This window comes from Botryllus schlosseri, chromosome 11 (assembly GCF_051294905.1).
Source record: "Botryllus schlosseri isolate E-star chromosome 11, Bs_hap1, whole genome shotgun sequence".
Taxonomy (NCBI): domain Eukaryota; kingdom Metazoa; phylum Chordata; class Ascidiacea; order Stolidobranchia; family Styelidae; genus Botryllus; species Botryllus schlosseri.
This window is the reverse complement of record NC_137246.1, coordinates 26,270,270-26,287,711: the sequence shown is the minus strand read 5'-3', so window position 1 is coordinate 26,287,711 and position 17,442 is coordinate 26,270,270. Positions and strand designations below refer to the sequence as shown.

The following is a 17,442-nucleotide window of genomic DNA, read 5'->3' as shown; positions in this document are numbered from 1 at the left end:
AATTCAACAATTGAATATTATATTCATATTGAAATGAATCCGATGACATTCTTTCGGGGTCAGCAACTAGTAGAAAATTGGAAAGAACATTGTATAACAACAATCACTCACAAAATATGACGTCACCGGCATGAATTTCGGACAAACGGGGCGAAGAGAGTGCTTAAGCTCAATATACTGTTTTTAAATGGTACATGAACTCCTTCTGTGGACACAGACTTGGTTGGTGTATTTTGATAAAAGCCGACTCCAAGACACCCGAATGAAAGTGTGAACAGCCTCTTTCGACTACACAAAATCGGTTCATTTCAATATGAATATACTAACAATTTTATATTGAAGTTCTGTTTCTCCAAGAAACTCTTCAAATAGGTGAAATTACAAAAGAATGTTATATTATAGTGAAAGGCGCTTTCTCGCTCGGGTGTTATGGTAGCTTCACGCGTAAAAGTGGCGATGCCTTATTTCAACACACTCTACTTTACAAAATCTCTCCAAACTTTGAGAATTCTACACTTGTGTGAATGTTGGTAGTCTTACTTGGCAGTGGATGAGATAGAAATGAAAGTAGTTCAGGCAAGCAGAGAGAACCTGCCTGAGGTGGTCAACTACATGTAGAAATAAGGATTTCCAAGTAAGTAATAAGTATTCCAGGCCTGCTTTTACCTAAAAAACTAAAAACTGTGAAGTAGAATTGGAAGTAGACTGAAATCACGACCTCTTGAGTATGTTATGCATGCAGGCTAAACCTATTTGAGTACTCTGAACAAATTAGAATACTTCCTTGCTGACTACATTTAGAAATTACTTGAATACTTGAAAAAAGTACTTCTAGGCTTCTAGTGTGTTGCAATTCTCTTTTTTTTTTCAATTTTCTAGAATTGTAATGCACCGCGTACATTGTTACATTCATGATTCGCTTTAACAGATTGTGTAAATGGCGTCCAAAAGGAGTCGGACCAAGGACCAATTTGCGAGTGTACCGGTGACTTTGTGGGAATACGGTGCAATTTACGTAAGTATCTAGTATCGGTCAAAGGATGCTTCACAATGCAATCTAATGCATGTTACTGTTAGATTATTTAGTAAACACGGGAGTTGGTATTTTAGTTCCGCTGAAATTTTCCCTTCGTGTCAATGAGTAAATATGCCCCAATTATGTATGATAATGGCCCGTGTCGTTACATCAAGACTGATGGAAGAGATTGTTGTAACAATTCACTATGAGTAGCAATTCACTATGAAATGCAGGTAGTGCCACGTCAACTTGAAAATGCATGATTGCACATGCTTAATCTTAATACACCCACACGTATTTCAAATATATTTTCCTGTATTTGCAGCTATTAGTTAAAATTGTTAAGTTGGCTGAAAAAAACGTTGCACACCAAATTTGGCTCAATTCCAATTAATAGAAGTGAAGCTATTAAAGTTGGACAAATTTCAATTTTTGTCAAGTAACCCGTTAAATTGTTAAGTTGTCTAAAAAAACCATTCAAAACAAATTTGACACGATTCCAGCCTGTAGAAATAAAGTTATTCGAGTTTTTAATTAATTATGCACGGTTACTAATGCGATACAATGTTTATTCGCAGCTCTGTGTTGATGGTACTGCCTGGAATTTTTGGATTATGAAGACATCACCAAATCCTATATCTGTATTCGGAGATGTATCAATATCGAAGATATTACACTGTATTTCTTTATAGCCTGAATGTATATTTTTGCCATGTAGTTGTTGATTGAATACAACATTAGTACAGTACTAGCGTGTTTGTGCACTGGACACTGTATTTCATTATAGTATGAATATATATTTTTGTCTTGTAATTATTGAATGAATACAACATAACGAGAGTACTGGAGTGTTTATTTTTTGTTGTGGACGGAACGATATTTGCAATAATTATCTCAGACAAATGTGGGTGTAATTTGATTAGCGTTTGTCTTGGCCAGGCAGGTGCTGAATCATATCGTCGGTAACTTAGTTTGCTCTACCGGGAGAGTAAACGCGCCAACGCCCACACTCATAGTAGACAGTAGACACACATTTAGTTAAATATTAACTAAATAATTTCGAAAGTTTCCGTCGCTAATTTCACACTAAGTCACGGCAAGATCCCACAGGAAGTATCAGCGCAATCATGAAGAAAGCATTTATTTTGCAAGTAATTCTGGGAGGTAAAAGAGATAGCTAAATGGCCCCCTGCAAGCCTGGTATAGTGTTAAATTATTATGTTCGTGACAGTGTTGAGGCTTTCCGACAGTGTCGACTTGAAGTACGACGATGTTTCGTACGCTACTGTACACCAAAGCGCTTTCCTTCGATGCGGGATGATACCGGTGCAGCCTATAAAGGAACTTTGGTGGTAGGAATATTCTGTAAATAAATATTATAACACACCTATAGCCCAAATTAGCATGCAACGACGCGTCTGCTATTCCCTCGTCATTAGAAAGTGCAGGAGTTGAGAACGTCCCAACCTTCAATGTCCCTCATATTCTATAGTTGAAGCAATTAGACGTATTTTGACCAGTACAATATTGTTGTTTGCGGATGGACTTGGTTCCTATATATGAGTAAAATAATTCATGCTCATTCATGCTATGTATGGTGCACGGACGTTGTGATCAAGTGAAACAATAATATGTGACACTGTAGTAGGTGGGTAAAGGCTTGAATTAGTTTTGGGTCATCAAGTATCACGCTCGATTGTAACATGCCCAACTGTCGTTTTTCATTGTATTCCATGATCAAATCTCATGCAACCGTCACATATAGCATACTCATTAAGTCATTTAACACCTCTTTCAAAGTCACAAATCTTCCATTATCTACTTCGCTTGGAATATGCTTGACTAACCCTGTTTAAGTTCCAACTCCACTTCTTATTTTTGTGTAGTATCGGAGTACAGATAACTCACCTGCGGAGGTTAAGGCTACTTGGCCATTTCCGATTACAAGTGAGAGCGGAATATCTTTATTAATATGAGACGTTTGACTTGTATACACAACTGCTCAGTGCGCAATGTTCATCTGTAACCTGACTGACATGCAGTCATATTCTTAGGTTCAAGGCGGACAAGACAGTCTACTATTACGACCCAGCATCAGTTGATGCAGCTGTGGTGGTAGGTACAATATTCTTCAAATATTTACACTGTAAAGCAGTTGGTCTCGCTACTGGTGGTCCACGGACCCCGTGGGGATCTGTAATGAGGTTCCAAGGGGTCTGTAAGGTTACTAGAAATTGATTAAAAAGTAACAATATTCCATATTTTAACATGGATGTGAACATTGTAAAGCAAGAACGTTAACTGGCACATTCCACAAGTTCAAAGTCCCTCCCCAAAAAAAGTTATATCCACGATCTGAAAAAGAATACTCCAAGTCGTTTTGACACCTTCCTGTCTTTTCATTGTATCGCAGTTTTGTGGTCTTTTGAAATGATGAAAATATTATTAAACTGATACGGGTAACCACTGCTGTCACATTTATTTTATTCACGAATCGGGAAATTGAAGAGAAAAGAATTAAGAACACCATTTTTCATTTCAAACACTTGAAACTTGGGGATTTAAGATTATTTCAAGGAGTCACACTTCACTGGCTTTGCCCAAAAGACACATATACATTATACAATATATATTTTGGGAAACCAATTAGGGGAAAATCTGCACTTTTGAACTACCAAATGAATGCCATATTAATAGTTTTGTCATTGAGCAAATGTAAGGATTATTTATAATCGAATAAATTTAACCCCTCAGTTTTCCTATTTAATTACGGTCAACTCGTATTATATATCCAGGGTTATAATGACTCGACTTGACTGGCAATTTTTAGTTGACTTAACTTGAGTCACTTCCTATATTGACTCGACTTGTAGTCGAGTCGCTGTGTGTGACTTGACTCAGTCGTATGACTTCGGATATTTTATATGACTTGATTTATGTCTCGTGAATCAGGATAATTGAAAAATAAGCCCAAAACCTGTCTTTTATCTGTTTTGATATACATGTTAAGAGTGAAAAGAATGAGTATATTATGAATGCGAGACCTTCCCTATCGACAAAGAGTTCCCAAAAAATTAATTGAACCAGACTTGAACTCAGCAATGAACAATGAGCACCATGACTTGGACTCTGACTCGAGTCTAAACACTATGACTAGGACTTGACCATTTCCTCTCTGACTTGGACCCGGTGGTGAGTTGAAAATGAGTCGACTTGACTCGAGTCTGAACTATAAAAGTAAGGGTGACTTGGGTAGAACCCTTATCATAACACTTCCTATCAAAACTTCAAGTGTTTTTGAAGCTGCGCAGGCTTTTATTTGCGCAATCGTGATATTCATCAAAACTCTGTAAGCTGAAATATCTGTGAAAACAAACTTGATGATAAAATATCACAAATTACCTGTTGATAGGAAAGAGCGAGGCGGTCTAGCCGTGACAACACATCCCTCGAAATAGATGATACTCAATTGAGCGACGAGGGAGAGTACAAATGCCGTATCGTGGTCTGGGACAACACAGGAAATTCTACCGAGCCATCAGTGCCAATCTCGAAAGAAGCAAGAATGATGCTGAAAGTGAACGGTAAGATACCGCTGTGACTGGCAATCTTGGTGTGCAGACATTTTTCATTCTCATGCGAATGAACTTTTATTTAATATGAACTGACCTTGAATGTTGACGTATTTCATTTTAATTCGGAATTGAATTCAATTCTCAAGTGTTTTCGAACACAGTAATTCTAATTCTCATCTAGTTTCGAAAAAACTGTTAAGCTATAATTCTAATTCTCATATATTAAAATTTTCTATTTGTCCAAGTGTGGCATGAAGAGCAATCAATCTTGTTTTCAGTTCCCCCGGAAAAAGTGGAAATAACGCACCTCACGAGCGGTAGAAATTTGTCTTTGAGATGTAAATCCGAAGGAGCAAAGCCGCCGGCTGATATCCTATGGACTAAAACATCACCTGACGGAGTGGAGACTGAAATACCTGATTTATCCAAGGTGCCAATACTAAACATCGTCAAAATTGATTTATTGCTATTTTCAGCAGGCGTGTGGTATTGAGTGAACAACTGTAATCTAGTATTCCATAGAGGTGCTCAGTACCGAATCACTCTGTTTTTGGAGGAGTCAGATTGGCTCCCTCTACCACGGTGACAGTTAAATTGCATTTTTTCTATTCAAATTATCCAGAGACTTTTGGAGGTGCAGAACTTCAATATACAATTGAACAATATATTAATGTTGAAATAAACTCAAGTATATTCTGCTGGCACTCGTCAGGGGTAATCGTCAGCAACTAGTAGTCCGAGTCACACGTCAATCTCTCTTCTATAGTTTAGACCCGTGTCAAGTCGAGTCCTTTTCAATTCACCACCGAGCCGAGTCGAGTTCAAGTCAGCGAGCAGAGGGACCTGTCCGAGTCATGGTATTATGACTCAAGTCTGAGTCCAAGTCATTGTGTTGACTGCTCAGTTTCCAGTTAAAGTGTTGTTAAACCCACTTTTTATAACTCTGTTTGGTGATATCGAATGGTTCGCATTCATAATATACTAATTTTCCTCATTTTTAGCACTTTCTGGTCGCATTTTCAAGTATCAATACCAATAGACCAATAGTACCGATAGACGAAATCCCAATGGTGTGATTACTTTTTTATTCTTCGATATTACAATGAAATGTCGGTCTTGGCCGTCTGAGTCTCGAGACATATGACTTGGTTCGAGTCATGCGCAATGACTCGAGTCCAAGTCGAGTCATTCACTAATTTTGAGAAAATGCCCTGCAAATTACCCAATTATTGCGCTTGAAATTTTGTCAAGTAGCCTAATCAAGTCAACTAATCTATACTACATGTAGGGGGAGAGGAGGTCAAGATGAGACACGGGGCAAGATGAGACATGTAATTTTTTCATAGAAAAAATTTCTGATAGACAGATTCCTTCAACTATGCTGTTCCCATAATGTCATTCTATAGTTCTATCATATTAACAAGGCAAACAGATTTGAGGTTGGGGACAAAAATGCGAAAACTATATTTTCATGGTCTATGTCGGTTATGTGAATTCATGTTTGTAAGGGCATACCTATCACAGTACTTCATATTATAAAATGGTTGAGTACAATATTAGCAGTGTAATCATGCACCTGCCTCTGAAAAGTAATAGACAAAAATTTATTTATTCAAGTTTATACAATATTTGAGGTGTGGGGGTAAGATGAGACAAAACCATGGGGGTAAGTTGAGACATGGGTATCAGTGGGCTTTTCTATTGAAGGCCTCACAAGATTCAAAATTTACTGTTGGAGGCACACAAAATGTATTATTTATCAAGTAGTTTACCAGATGTGACATTACAAGACAAAATAATAACGATACTCTTATTGTTGGTGGATCTCATGGATAATTGGTTTTCGATGTCATTTAAATTTGTATATGATGTACAAATCCTTTGTAAAAGCAAATTATTTCATGATTATTATATTTTACCGTATTCACGATGTTGTTAGATGTTGATTCATCATTTGGGATGAATTGGTGGTGTAATGAGCAGGAATTGCTTGGTGTCTCATCTTGAACACGGCGTGTCTCATCTTACCCTCACCTGGGGGTAAGTTGAGACATTTCAGCAAGGATTTTGGAGGGCCTAGTAATTCATCAGTATGTTGTTCCATATAACTCAAGCCGTAGTCATAAATAGTACAGATCACATGCTTTCCATTGGTACCAAAATTAATCCTCAGAAGGCATTACTCTTCGAGTGGCGTTGAATTATCAGAAAAGTGTCTCATCTTGGCCTCCTCTCCCCTACTGAATGCCTGATAAGCAAAATTTTGGATCATGTGATTATGTTTAATTCATGGCATTATTTCAATACAAACAGACAAGGGAGATAGAGCCTGCAGGAGAGTTATATGACACGGCCGAACAAATCTTCTACCAGTTGGAAGAAAATGAAATGATCGCCAAAATATCGTGCGTCGTCAGGCATCACAACACAAACACAACAATTTATAAGAATATAACGTTCGGTTGGTGATTTACGGATTATATCAACTTGCAAAATCAATAAAGACGGCATTGTTTCAGTTTCTCCCGCTATACAGAACGCGCTCAAAGTCACAATACAAAGATTTGCTGAACCAGTCTTATGTGAGTATAACAACTGACTACAATAAAATTTGTCGCTGTCGAATCAAAGGTAACTTTGGACTTAAGGGTAACTTTGGACACTAAGCAGTAAAAGATTTAAATGGTTATTGACGAAAAAGGGTTGCCGCTGGATGTCCAATTTTTTCATGAGGCAACAGTTCCACAAGTAGTCTCAATAAAAGGTGCATCCATTTCACTACCAGATAAACTTGACCCAACATTGATAAATTAATGGCAGGGGTCAATTTCATCAAAATTGACGGCCATTAAACTTCTTACAACCAAACATAGATAGCATGTGCTACAAAGTTTCAAAACTTAGCAGCAGATACCTTTAAGTAGTCTTAATCCATGGCAAAAATCTTAGTGGGTTCACCCTTACATCTATACAAGAAAATGTGATGTCCAAAGTTACCCTGTCAAATTTTATCAGAACGGGGTAACCTTGGACAGTGTAAAATCTGATATTTAGAGCTCTGGAAAGTGGCTGCTTCATCTGTGTCAAAGGGTATCGTGAACTATATTCCTTATGACCGGCCTGATGGCTTTTTAAAATGGAATGAGAAGGTTAATAAATTAAGAGTTTGCCAAAATACTAAAAAAAGGGGTAGGCAATGACCTGAGAGATTGTAATCGGGTGTCAGCTACTTCAAAAACTTATCACATACTGCTAAAGATGCGCCTGCTGAATATGGGATATCGTAAATTACGACAAATATATCCATCAGAGGACATAGGAAAGGCAAAATGTATCTTTTAAAGAACAGTAACACATTTGAAATCGGCAATAAATCACGGTAACATGCTTAATGTTTGCTGTCGATTGTTGACACTGCCAGTGGGACACCCCTTATCACCATATGTTATTTACTAGTCCCAATTGGTCAAGGCATGAGGAAAATTGAGATAAGGGATGAAGAAGGGGGCATTAGCCTTCATAAACTACCTAATTTTTTTATAGGTAAAAATCATGCTTCAGTTTTAGCCACTGCCCTCATCAACTCTTACCAAATAAGCCTCATTCAGAAGGGTTCATAAACAATAGAGTGTAAAGGCATACAAAAAACTACATTGTTCAAAGTTACCCCACATGCACAGATAACTTTAACAGATAATTTACAAAAATAAGGTACTTGTTTATGACTATTAGGATTTTGGATTAGGTAATTCTAATCTTTGCTCCATGACCCCTGAAAAAAAAAAAACTTGCCTCCCCTACACCCTAGCATTTCCAAGATTCAAATCGGAATTGTTGAAAATTGTCCAAAGTTACCCTGGTTTACAGTAGCTTATGTCTATTTTATACATTTTGAGAAAATAGACGTTTATGTGAAGTTTTATTTTTTTGGTCATGGTTTGGTTATCTTTGAAACAATGTGGCAAACATAAACTTTATTTTGTATCAATTTGAGAAATGGATCTCAAGATCTGAAAAAATTGACATAAGCTACTTTGATTCCACTGCGATAATTACTATTTCCGATTCTTGTGCCATTCTGGGCCGATTGATGCTTCTATGCAAATCTCATATGCACAGGAATTTTGTTTTATTTGGTAACACTTTTTGATCGTTCCGGTGGTACTTCTCATCACTATTATATTCGATCATTGCCTCGCAGATTCTTCCATTGAAAATCAAGATGGTCAAGATAATAAGGCAGGCTTGGTGAAAATTTCTGCCGATCCCGGATTCAAAGTACCCTACAATACTTCGGTAACTCTTAAAGCTGCTGCTCCTGGAGTATTTCCCGAGCCTAGGTATTGGATTTGTATACACATACATTTTATAATTATAATTTATACTGATTTTGAAATCATTTTTTCAAATTCAGCCACACCCATATATATTGTGAGCCGAATTTGACTCCATGGTAATTCATTCAGAGTTGCTCAATAGAAAAGAGGCATGATCTAGTTTGAGTGATAGTACTGACAGATTCATTACTGTCCCAAATATTAAATTCCATCGCGTTGTTATGGATGTCTCACCGATTTCACCAATTTCAGTTCATTTCGGAATACTTTTTGATGATGCTAATATTTTCAGCCTGACTCAAGATTTTTTCGGGACCTAAATTGTCGAGAAAATGTCCAAAAAATTACAATAATTATGCGTAAAAACGCTTATGGCTCGTTTCGCAATATACAGTTCTGCTGTAGCATTTTCAGGAACACCAGCAGTTATATTAGAATTAAAATTAGAGCATAGAAATGTTGCACAAACTAAATAACCAATATTTTTCTTTAAGTCTTCTAGTTGGTTGTCCAGGTCTGCATATAACTACAAAGATGCTATGTTTAATCTATAACTATCTTTGATCAATATTATTATTACTAGCTATATTTTGTAGTTGAATACGAATAACCGGTGACAGGTATTTGTGGTGGGTTGGTGACCAGACAGGAATAGCTGGACGAGAATTGCGCATTGACAATTTGGAAGAAAACAAGTCTTATTATGTACTCGCGGAGAACCCATTGGGGCGTGTGGTTCTTGAGGTACCTGTCCATATCACCACTCCAGGTAATTTGTTACAGGATATACATCGTTGTAGATTTTTAAGCGCTACATTTAATTACAGATTATAGCCGATGGAACGACAGCTCTAAAGACGGTATGTACAATATACTATTGCATTTCAGACATTTAATGATTGATGAAATTTGACCAGTACATTTATAAATATCATATTGAATATATCATCATCGTGGTTAACTTGAAATACATTTATGTTATGCTTGATTGCTGGATTTTAAATGCTCTGAGATGTTATAAAATTTGACCAGTATTTTTAAATCCATAATGAGTAGGTCCGCTCACTTTATGAATATCCTATCGCATATATGATCTTTTTGGCTAACATTGAATACATTTATGCTATGGTTGGTTAGTTGTAGTCAATGTTCACCTGTTTTGTACCACCAAACAGATAATTTTCACACAAGTTTATTAGAATTGGGAAAGAGAAAAACTGATAATATAACAAAAAGTAGCAAAAGTAGTAACAAAAATCTTAAACAAAATCTTAGTAATTGCAGTATATTTCACATATTGACACAGGATTATAACCGCTTGAGTTAAATTTTTCGTTGGCTCGACTTGTAATCGAGTCATTGTTCGTGACTCGAGGCATTCTAGATGATTTGATTCGAGTCTCGTGTATGAATACCGATACTTGGAAAATATGCCCAGAAACTGACTTTTATCTGCATGAATATTAAATAAACGTGCGAAGAGTGAGAAAAATGAACATGTTATGAATACGAGGCTTTTGATATCACCAAAGAGTTTCACAGAAGTAAGTTGAACCTGACTTAAACTCGAACAGTGAACAGTGAACACCATGACTTGAACTCGAGTCATAACACCAGGGTTGTAACCAAGTCACAGGTCGATATCACTTCTATAGTTTTGACTCGAGTCAAGTTGAGTCATTTTCAATTCACCACCGAGTCAAGTCCGAGTCACGGAGTAGTTTTTGCCACTCTGCTCAGTGATATCGAATGGTTCGCATTCATAATATACGATTTCCCTTACTTTAAACAGTTTCTGGTAGCATTTTCAAGTACCAGTACCGACAGACGAAATAATAATAATGCGATAACTTAACTATTCTTCGAAATTATAATGACATGAGTGTCTTCGTAGACCCAGTCTCGAGTCATATGACTTGGTCTGAGTCAAGTCAAGTCATTTTTCATTTTCAAGAAAATGACTCGAGTCACCAGAAAATCGTGACTCTAGTCGGATGACTTGAGTCATTACAACCCTGCATAACACTATGACTCAGACTCGACCAGTTGCTTCCTGACTTGGACTTGACTCGGTGATCAATTGTAAATGACTCGACTTGACTCGAGTCAAAACTATTTAAAGTAAAATTGACTTGTCACTCAAAACCTTGTGACTTGGTTACAACCCTGGATTGATGTTGTTTTGGTATTGTATATGAATTCGTACCTGAAGTCCACTATATGTTCTGTTAAAGGTGATGTGAATGAAGGCGACACAACCGAAGGCTTGGACACAGGAGCAATCATAGGAATAGTGATCGGAGCGCTGATTGCAGTTTTCTTCATTGGATTCGCGGTGTGGTATTGGACCATCAGAGATGGAACACAAGTATTCTCTCCAAAAAAGGAAAAACCACGTACGTCGAATATATCAAGTATCATGACCAGACTTATGTGTTAGGTATCATGACCATCTAACTAACTAAAACACCACTAACTAGACTCAATTATGAAGCAAGATAATAATTGTTATTTTATATGATCGACTTTGTACATGAAGATCATTACAAGTTTGAAATAGGCGGGCTTTTGAACCCTGAAACCCACCCCCTGGCTAGCCACTTATAGTAGTGATGAATCTGAGCTGGCAATGGCTGCAAGAACATCACACAAAAACGGAATCACGATTCACGCCAAACGATGACAGGTGTTTTCTAGTTATTCGTCAACAAATGTTTTTTTAGCGACTAGCACCTTTGAAATATATCAACATTTTATGGCCTTATCTCACCAAAAATAAGTAAAAATTGTTAAATTTCAATTTTACTGGACATACGCTTAACATTCAGGTCTCTGTTTTGCTAATTTTCGTTTAGCCTGGGTATATCATGGTTTGAGTTACAGAACTTCACCGCAAGTTTTTGAAAAGAAAATTGAATTTTGAAATTTTAGAATGAAATTTCGCCAAGATGAGTTGCACATAATCCTTCAAACTTTAGCAGCATGTAGGACTGACCTATCATATTACTTCCGGAAATAAGTATTAGATATGGAAAAATGACATGACGATTTTGAGATATGGTGTTTGGTGTTTTACAGCACTATTTCTCTTGTCAACTCAAAATTATGTGGGCTGGAACTACAATTTTCGATATTTCATCTGTAGCATAGCAACGCCCACCAGCTGTGAAAATTTCATGGTGATGGGAGTAGCTCTTCGCGAGATAGCGTTGTTGAGGTGGTGGTCCACTTAATGGCAACTAGAACTATTCAAAAAACCAGTAGTCCGTTCACCGTCAACTGACTATATTGGTAGTTTGTATAAGTCTGATCATTATTATGAATGAAGTACTTGAAAAGTAGTGGATGAGATGAACTGCGCATGTAATGGTGTAGCAAGCTATTAGTTTATTCATATTTTTAGATACCATTGATGAAGAAGAGACTGTACCATTCAGGTGAGGATATACAATTTCACAAATAATTATGTTCATACAACGCTACATTTTGAGTTTATGAATCAGCAATGACACCACAGCAATTTTGGGCCTACTTTATCGAATTTAAATACACGGCTCGTCTCCCTAAAATATGAAATTCTGCATCATTCTGATAATTGTATACGATGCAGGTAACAAACTAGCTAACATACGAAATACCTTCAATTTATCTTACAAAATATAACATCGATTAACTGACATGTAGATCTACCGAGAAGCCTCTTCTGAGGACAATTTCTACACAGACATTGGAGGTAAGTTTAGTTGTTATAGTAGCAAGTTGATTGGTTTGAATTGTGTACCTGTATGTTAGTTTTGAGACTGGACATTTCTTCTTTGTAATTAATGATATTATCAATTTCCGCCAGCCGACGTTGAAGTATTTGGATCAAACGTCTTTTCTGGGAAGGATTGGGATCTCTGCATGTTGATGTTAGTAATTTTATGTAATTGCATGACTTTGAGACATTGCTTTGAATTTTGATAGAATGCCAGAAGTCCTAATATAGATTGGAAGTTTACACGTTGACCTAATTTTATAGTGCATGAATGTAGATCGGCCATAATCATGTAGCTTGGCTACTTATATCCATGCCTAGATGTTTGAAATTTTGAAAAATGATCTTATATGTCAAATCCAAATATCGGAGCCTGAAACTGCTTAAGTATATTTATCAAGATATATTTATCATCCCACCAATGAGCTATAGTGTATTGATTCACATTGATATTGTCCTGATATAAGTGACAGCTCTATAAATTTTGTTTCTTCCTTGTTTTGTTCTCAACCGCTGGTTCACATCAACTTTCTGGCTGATCGCTAAATTTTATATATTCAATTTTATTCTCAATTGCCAAATGTATGAGATTAAAGTCTTGTCCATTAGAGAAACAAAACATTAAATTTTGAACTGATTCATTGTCTTCTTTCGACAATCGTTGTAGCCAACTGTTTAATAGTAACCAACAACTCATTCAAGACGAGCAAAATGCGATGAAATTCAACGATACAATTATGTGAATATTTCACAGAATAATATCTAGCAAACAGCGAATTTGCAGTTCTTTCAGAAGTTTAGATTGTGGTTTTAATAAGATATCAATAGAACCACCAACCATATCAAATAGATGTACTATCAAAAATCAATAAAATTAAAGTTCCAATCCTCTGTTTTGAGTGGTTTTTTTTTTGTCATAATCACATTCTGGCTTGATTTTGATTTGCCAAAGCTCTTTGCTTTGCAAAATTTATTTTTGAGATTTCACTGGTCCACAAGCTAAAATGGCTGAGAATCACTGGACTACACAATATTTATTTATCCCGCATGAACATAACGGTATTTAAAGATATGATTAATAATTTAGGGTCGGAGATCAAGGCGAGAGCCAAGTATCCGAGGTGCTGCATCGGCAGACAACATCATGAATCATCCTCCGAATGCTGCCAGCGGCACTCCTCCTCCAGGGTATGCGTCAAAGGAGAGACCACAAGCCCGCCGTAGCTCGGATTACCACGAGAAGGATTCTTCGAGCGAGGATAACTTGCGTAGTGCACATGATGAAGATAGTAGCTCTGAAAGAAGCTTGGCCACTTCAGACGGGCAGGTTATTAATGGCCGTACGGACATCGTATAGAATCAGACTCAAAATGAAACGTTGCCGTGCCATGTTGATACGGTTCAGACGAAGGATAGGTAATGAGGGCGTACATGTGAATTACTACATTTTTACATTTTCTGTATTGTGCACCCGGATTTCAATAAAGATTTGGTATTTTGTGTGTTGGTCGTGCTAAGAGTGATCAAAATGTACTTTGCAAGAAGAACCATGCGGTCATCATCATGTGGTGCTAGGAAGAGTGGACAGCATAGAGAAGTTTGTTGTCCAGGTTTGACGAAGTGCTTTCAATTAGCGAGGGTTACCATATGCCCTCCTTTTCCAAAATTCTAATTCCCTAATGTTTTGCAATTCGTCCTTCTTACAGCTTTGAAGGTCACGTGAACGTACGGAGACAACTATAAATGCCGTAATAGACGTGTAATCTGGATTTCGACGGCAAGGTTGACTAAAAATAAGATCAACTATACTAGGGTCTTTCGGTAGTGAAATTGGAGGAAAATGACCTACCAACATTAGCAATTTCTCGTATTAATGAATGCTACTCCATCTTGTGTGACTTTTGAAAAGTGTCCACTTTTTCGAATCACAGGATATGGCATCATACATATCAAACACGAGGAAGCTTGTCTGATTCATGTATGATATGCCTGCCTATTAGGCATTTACTTGACCTGGACACAGCTCATTCATCATTTCAGCCACAATATGGCATCACCGCCTATGTGACATCATCGATCCCGAATACCTACAGAAATCAGCCCGTCTACATCTGTCATAGGTTAGTCTGTTCTTCAAGTACAGACCATAGTTATAGAGACCATGACCCGAGTACAAGCTATTCACAAGCTCATTGAGAAACTTCATGTATTTATCAAAAAATATTCAAACGGTCAACATCACCAGTATGAAACATTTTTAGATAGTTTTATCAATAGTCATTGCCGGATACACACAGAACATATAAAAAATCATATCAGAATCCGATTGTGTCGATATTAAATGTCAACGCTATTTATGATTGAAAATTGAGACTAAAAAACTCTCCGCATCTCACAACCCGGCTATCGTGGTCCCCATGCTCAAAACGTTCTGATCGCCCGATTTCGAGTCCTTATTCGCCAATTTCGAGCTCTTCACCTTCCCCACTTTCGAAGAATCTCTTTGTGCCTTACTGGATTTACCCGCAGACTTGCTGGCCGCGCGTTTCCTACTTTTCGTTTTAGAAGTCCCGGTCAAGAGCGGATGCTCCTCATCAGCTGCCGCGTCCCGTAACTCGATGTCCACTACTTTTTGAGGCGCGTTTTCCTTACCGGCTTTTGGCGTCACCGGGACTGCGTCAGTAGGATCTTGTTGAGGCAGGAGTAAATTTTCTTCAGGGTCTTCCACATCGGGAGATATCGGCAAATACTCGAGTACATCTTGATCTAAATCTTCCTCGTCACTGCTCAAGAAAACTGTGATTGGTTGAACTGTTGTGACATCGATTAATTCATCACTTTCTTCATGTGCGTTATCTTTTGTCCCTTCTACCGATTTATCTTCATCATCATCGTCAAATTCGGATTCTCTCTCGTCATATTCCACGTTTTCGTCCAATTCTGTAAAATCTGGAGCGAACGCGCTCCAATTTTCGACTTGGTTCTGCGACCAAACCGACACCACCCCGCTGGATATGGAACACAGGATGGGCCGTACGGGATGCCAGACCACGTCTAAAAGCTGTTCGCCTCTCGTGCCTTGCAGTATTTTTACGAGATTGCCGTTGTTTTTCTCCCAAATGTAGAGCTGATGCTGTTTCGCCGAACCTGAGAGACAGAGAGGGGTTATTTTTTTTAGTCAAGCAGGGTTGTGATGACTCGGATAAGAGTCAAGTCGCAATTTTATATTTACAGATGGATGAAATGATCAACAGTCAGCATGTCGAGGGTCCGGCACCACCCTACTACAAACTATCAATCTATTTAGTCTACGGACAAGCAACTAGGCCTACTGTTGTTTTTTTTGAGTAGTTCTAGTTCCAGTAGTGGAATTTCGAGGAGTAATTCTACTTCTAATTGCACATTTAAAAATAAATTGGTTTAGAAAACGTGTCGTCGTTTGGCGTGATACCGGTGTTCTGTTGCGTGACATTCTTGCCAGCCATTGCCATCTCAGAGTCACGACTACTAACCGTGGCGTAGCCAGGGGGTGGATGTTGTAGGTCGAAACCCCTCCCCTTTCAAACTAGTACTGATGTTATTGTAGGAAGCCAATGTGATTGCGATAAAATAAAAAGTCTCTTCGGGATTTAATCTGAAATTTGTTGTATATTTTCGGCTGACACTCGTCAGGGGTAATCGTCAGCAACTAGTAGAGAATTCAAAAGAACATCATATATCAACAATCGTTAAACAAAATATGACATCACCACTTCACCAGCACGAAATGTCGAATACGAGAGCGTTCAATGTAGGCCTACTATTTTTAGATGATACTATTCAATTGTATATTGAAATTCTGCACCTCCAAGAAGCTGTTCTGATATTGTTGTATGATCGAAAACAACAACTGTATCTGCATTTCCTCGAAACACATCACTACAAGTAGAGGATACATTCTTACCTGCACATATGTACTGCCCGTCTCCGGAAAAACAACACTTTTTCCATGGCGTTTTGTTGACCAAATCCTGCAGTTTCTGTATCGCGTCCGGCTCCCCGTTTTTACCGCACATAAACACTTCGGCGCTGTCGTAAACTCTTATAATCCGATCGGCGGTATTCACTAAAAAGCAAGTGCCTTTCCGCGCGAATTCGATCTGCCTGATCGCCACGTTCGCAGTGCCTTGCGTGACTTTAAAGGACGCTACTATCTTCAAATCCTTCACAGACACGACACCAACACGGCCTTTTGAGTTACCGATGAATATATGCAATCCACGCCTATCAAACGCAGCCGCAATGACGCTATCAGCGTCGTCTAAAATCGGTAAATCTTTATGCTGACCATTGCTAGTCAACAATACGGGAGAATGCTTCAAAGGACACACAAGAGCCATGCTTTCGTCACGAGGGCAAAATTGTACATTCAATATCGGCGCCGGGAATCGGAACATATGCAGGCATTCCCCGGAGAGCACATCCCACATGCACACCAAATTATCAGTGGCTGCCGACAGTAGTTTTCTGCCGTTTCGTGACCAGTTTAACGAACATACGGGGTGAACGTGGGCGTTATACACTTTGGCGATACCTCTCGTTAGAAAATCCCACACTACGATTCTCCCATCGTTACATCCGACAGCTAGAAGTGTTCCGTGCCTGTTGAAGCTGCACGTGACCGCCATGGATCCAGTGTCCAACGTGCCATCGCTTTCTTCTGGGTAATTCTGCCCGAATGATTCCAGTAATTCGAGATTCATTACGTGGGTCTAT

The 17,442-nt window shown here is 38.1% G+C and overlaps 2 protein-coding genes across 2 annotated transcripts in view; one reads left to right on the top strand and one right to left on the bottom strand.

Annotated features, from left to right (window-relative positions):
• Window positions 1-14,187, top strand: part of LOC145450450 (uncharacterized) — a 34,470-nt gene extending 20,283 nt beyond the window's left edge. Inside the window, exons 15-27 of the mRNA XM_080328978.1 lie at window positions 2,269-2,370; window positions 3,073-3,133; window positions 4,431-4,602; window positions 4,872-5,023; window positions 6,907-7,054; window positions 7,113-7,175; window positions 8,795-8,933; window positions 9,551-9,699; window positions 9,758-9,790; window positions 11,165-11,326; window positions 12,334-12,367; window positions 12,615-12,663; window positions 13,775-14,187. Of these exons, the coding sequence (XP_080185104.1) occupies window positions 2,269-2,370; window positions 3,073-3,133; window positions 4,431-4,602; window positions 4,872-5,023; window positions 6,907-7,054; window positions 7,113-7,175; window positions 8,795-8,933; window positions 9,551-9,699; window positions 9,758-9,790; window positions 11,165-11,326; window positions 12,334-12,367; window positions 12,615-12,663; window positions 13,775-14,044 (1,534 nt within the window). The 3' untranslated portion in view covers window positions 14,045-14,187. The remainder of the gene's footprint in view (window positions 1-2,268; window positions 2,371-3,072; window positions 3,134-4,430; window positions 4,603-4,871; window positions 5,024-6,906; window positions 7,055-7,112; window positions 7,176-8,794; window positions 8,934-9,550; window positions 9,700-9,757; window positions 9,791-11,164; window positions 11,327-12,333; window positions 12,368-12,614; window positions 12,664-13,774) is intronic.
• Window positions 14,188-14,875: 688 nt separating this feature from the next.
• Window positions 14,876-17,435, bottom strand: LOC145450409 (retinoblastoma-binding protein 5 homolog). Its single transcript, XM_080328936.1, has 2 exons — window positions 16,631-17,435; window positions 14,876-15,834 (listed from the first exon to the last, which is right to left on the bottom strand). Exons 1-2 carry the CDS (start codon window positions 17,427-17,429, stop codon window positions 15,080-15,082), a joined length of 1,554 nt encoding a protein of 517 aa, XP_080185062.1. The 5' UTR covers window positions 17,430-17,435; the 3' UTR covers window positions 14,876-15,079.
• Between the last annotated feature and the right edge of the window lie 7 nt (window positions 17,436-17,442).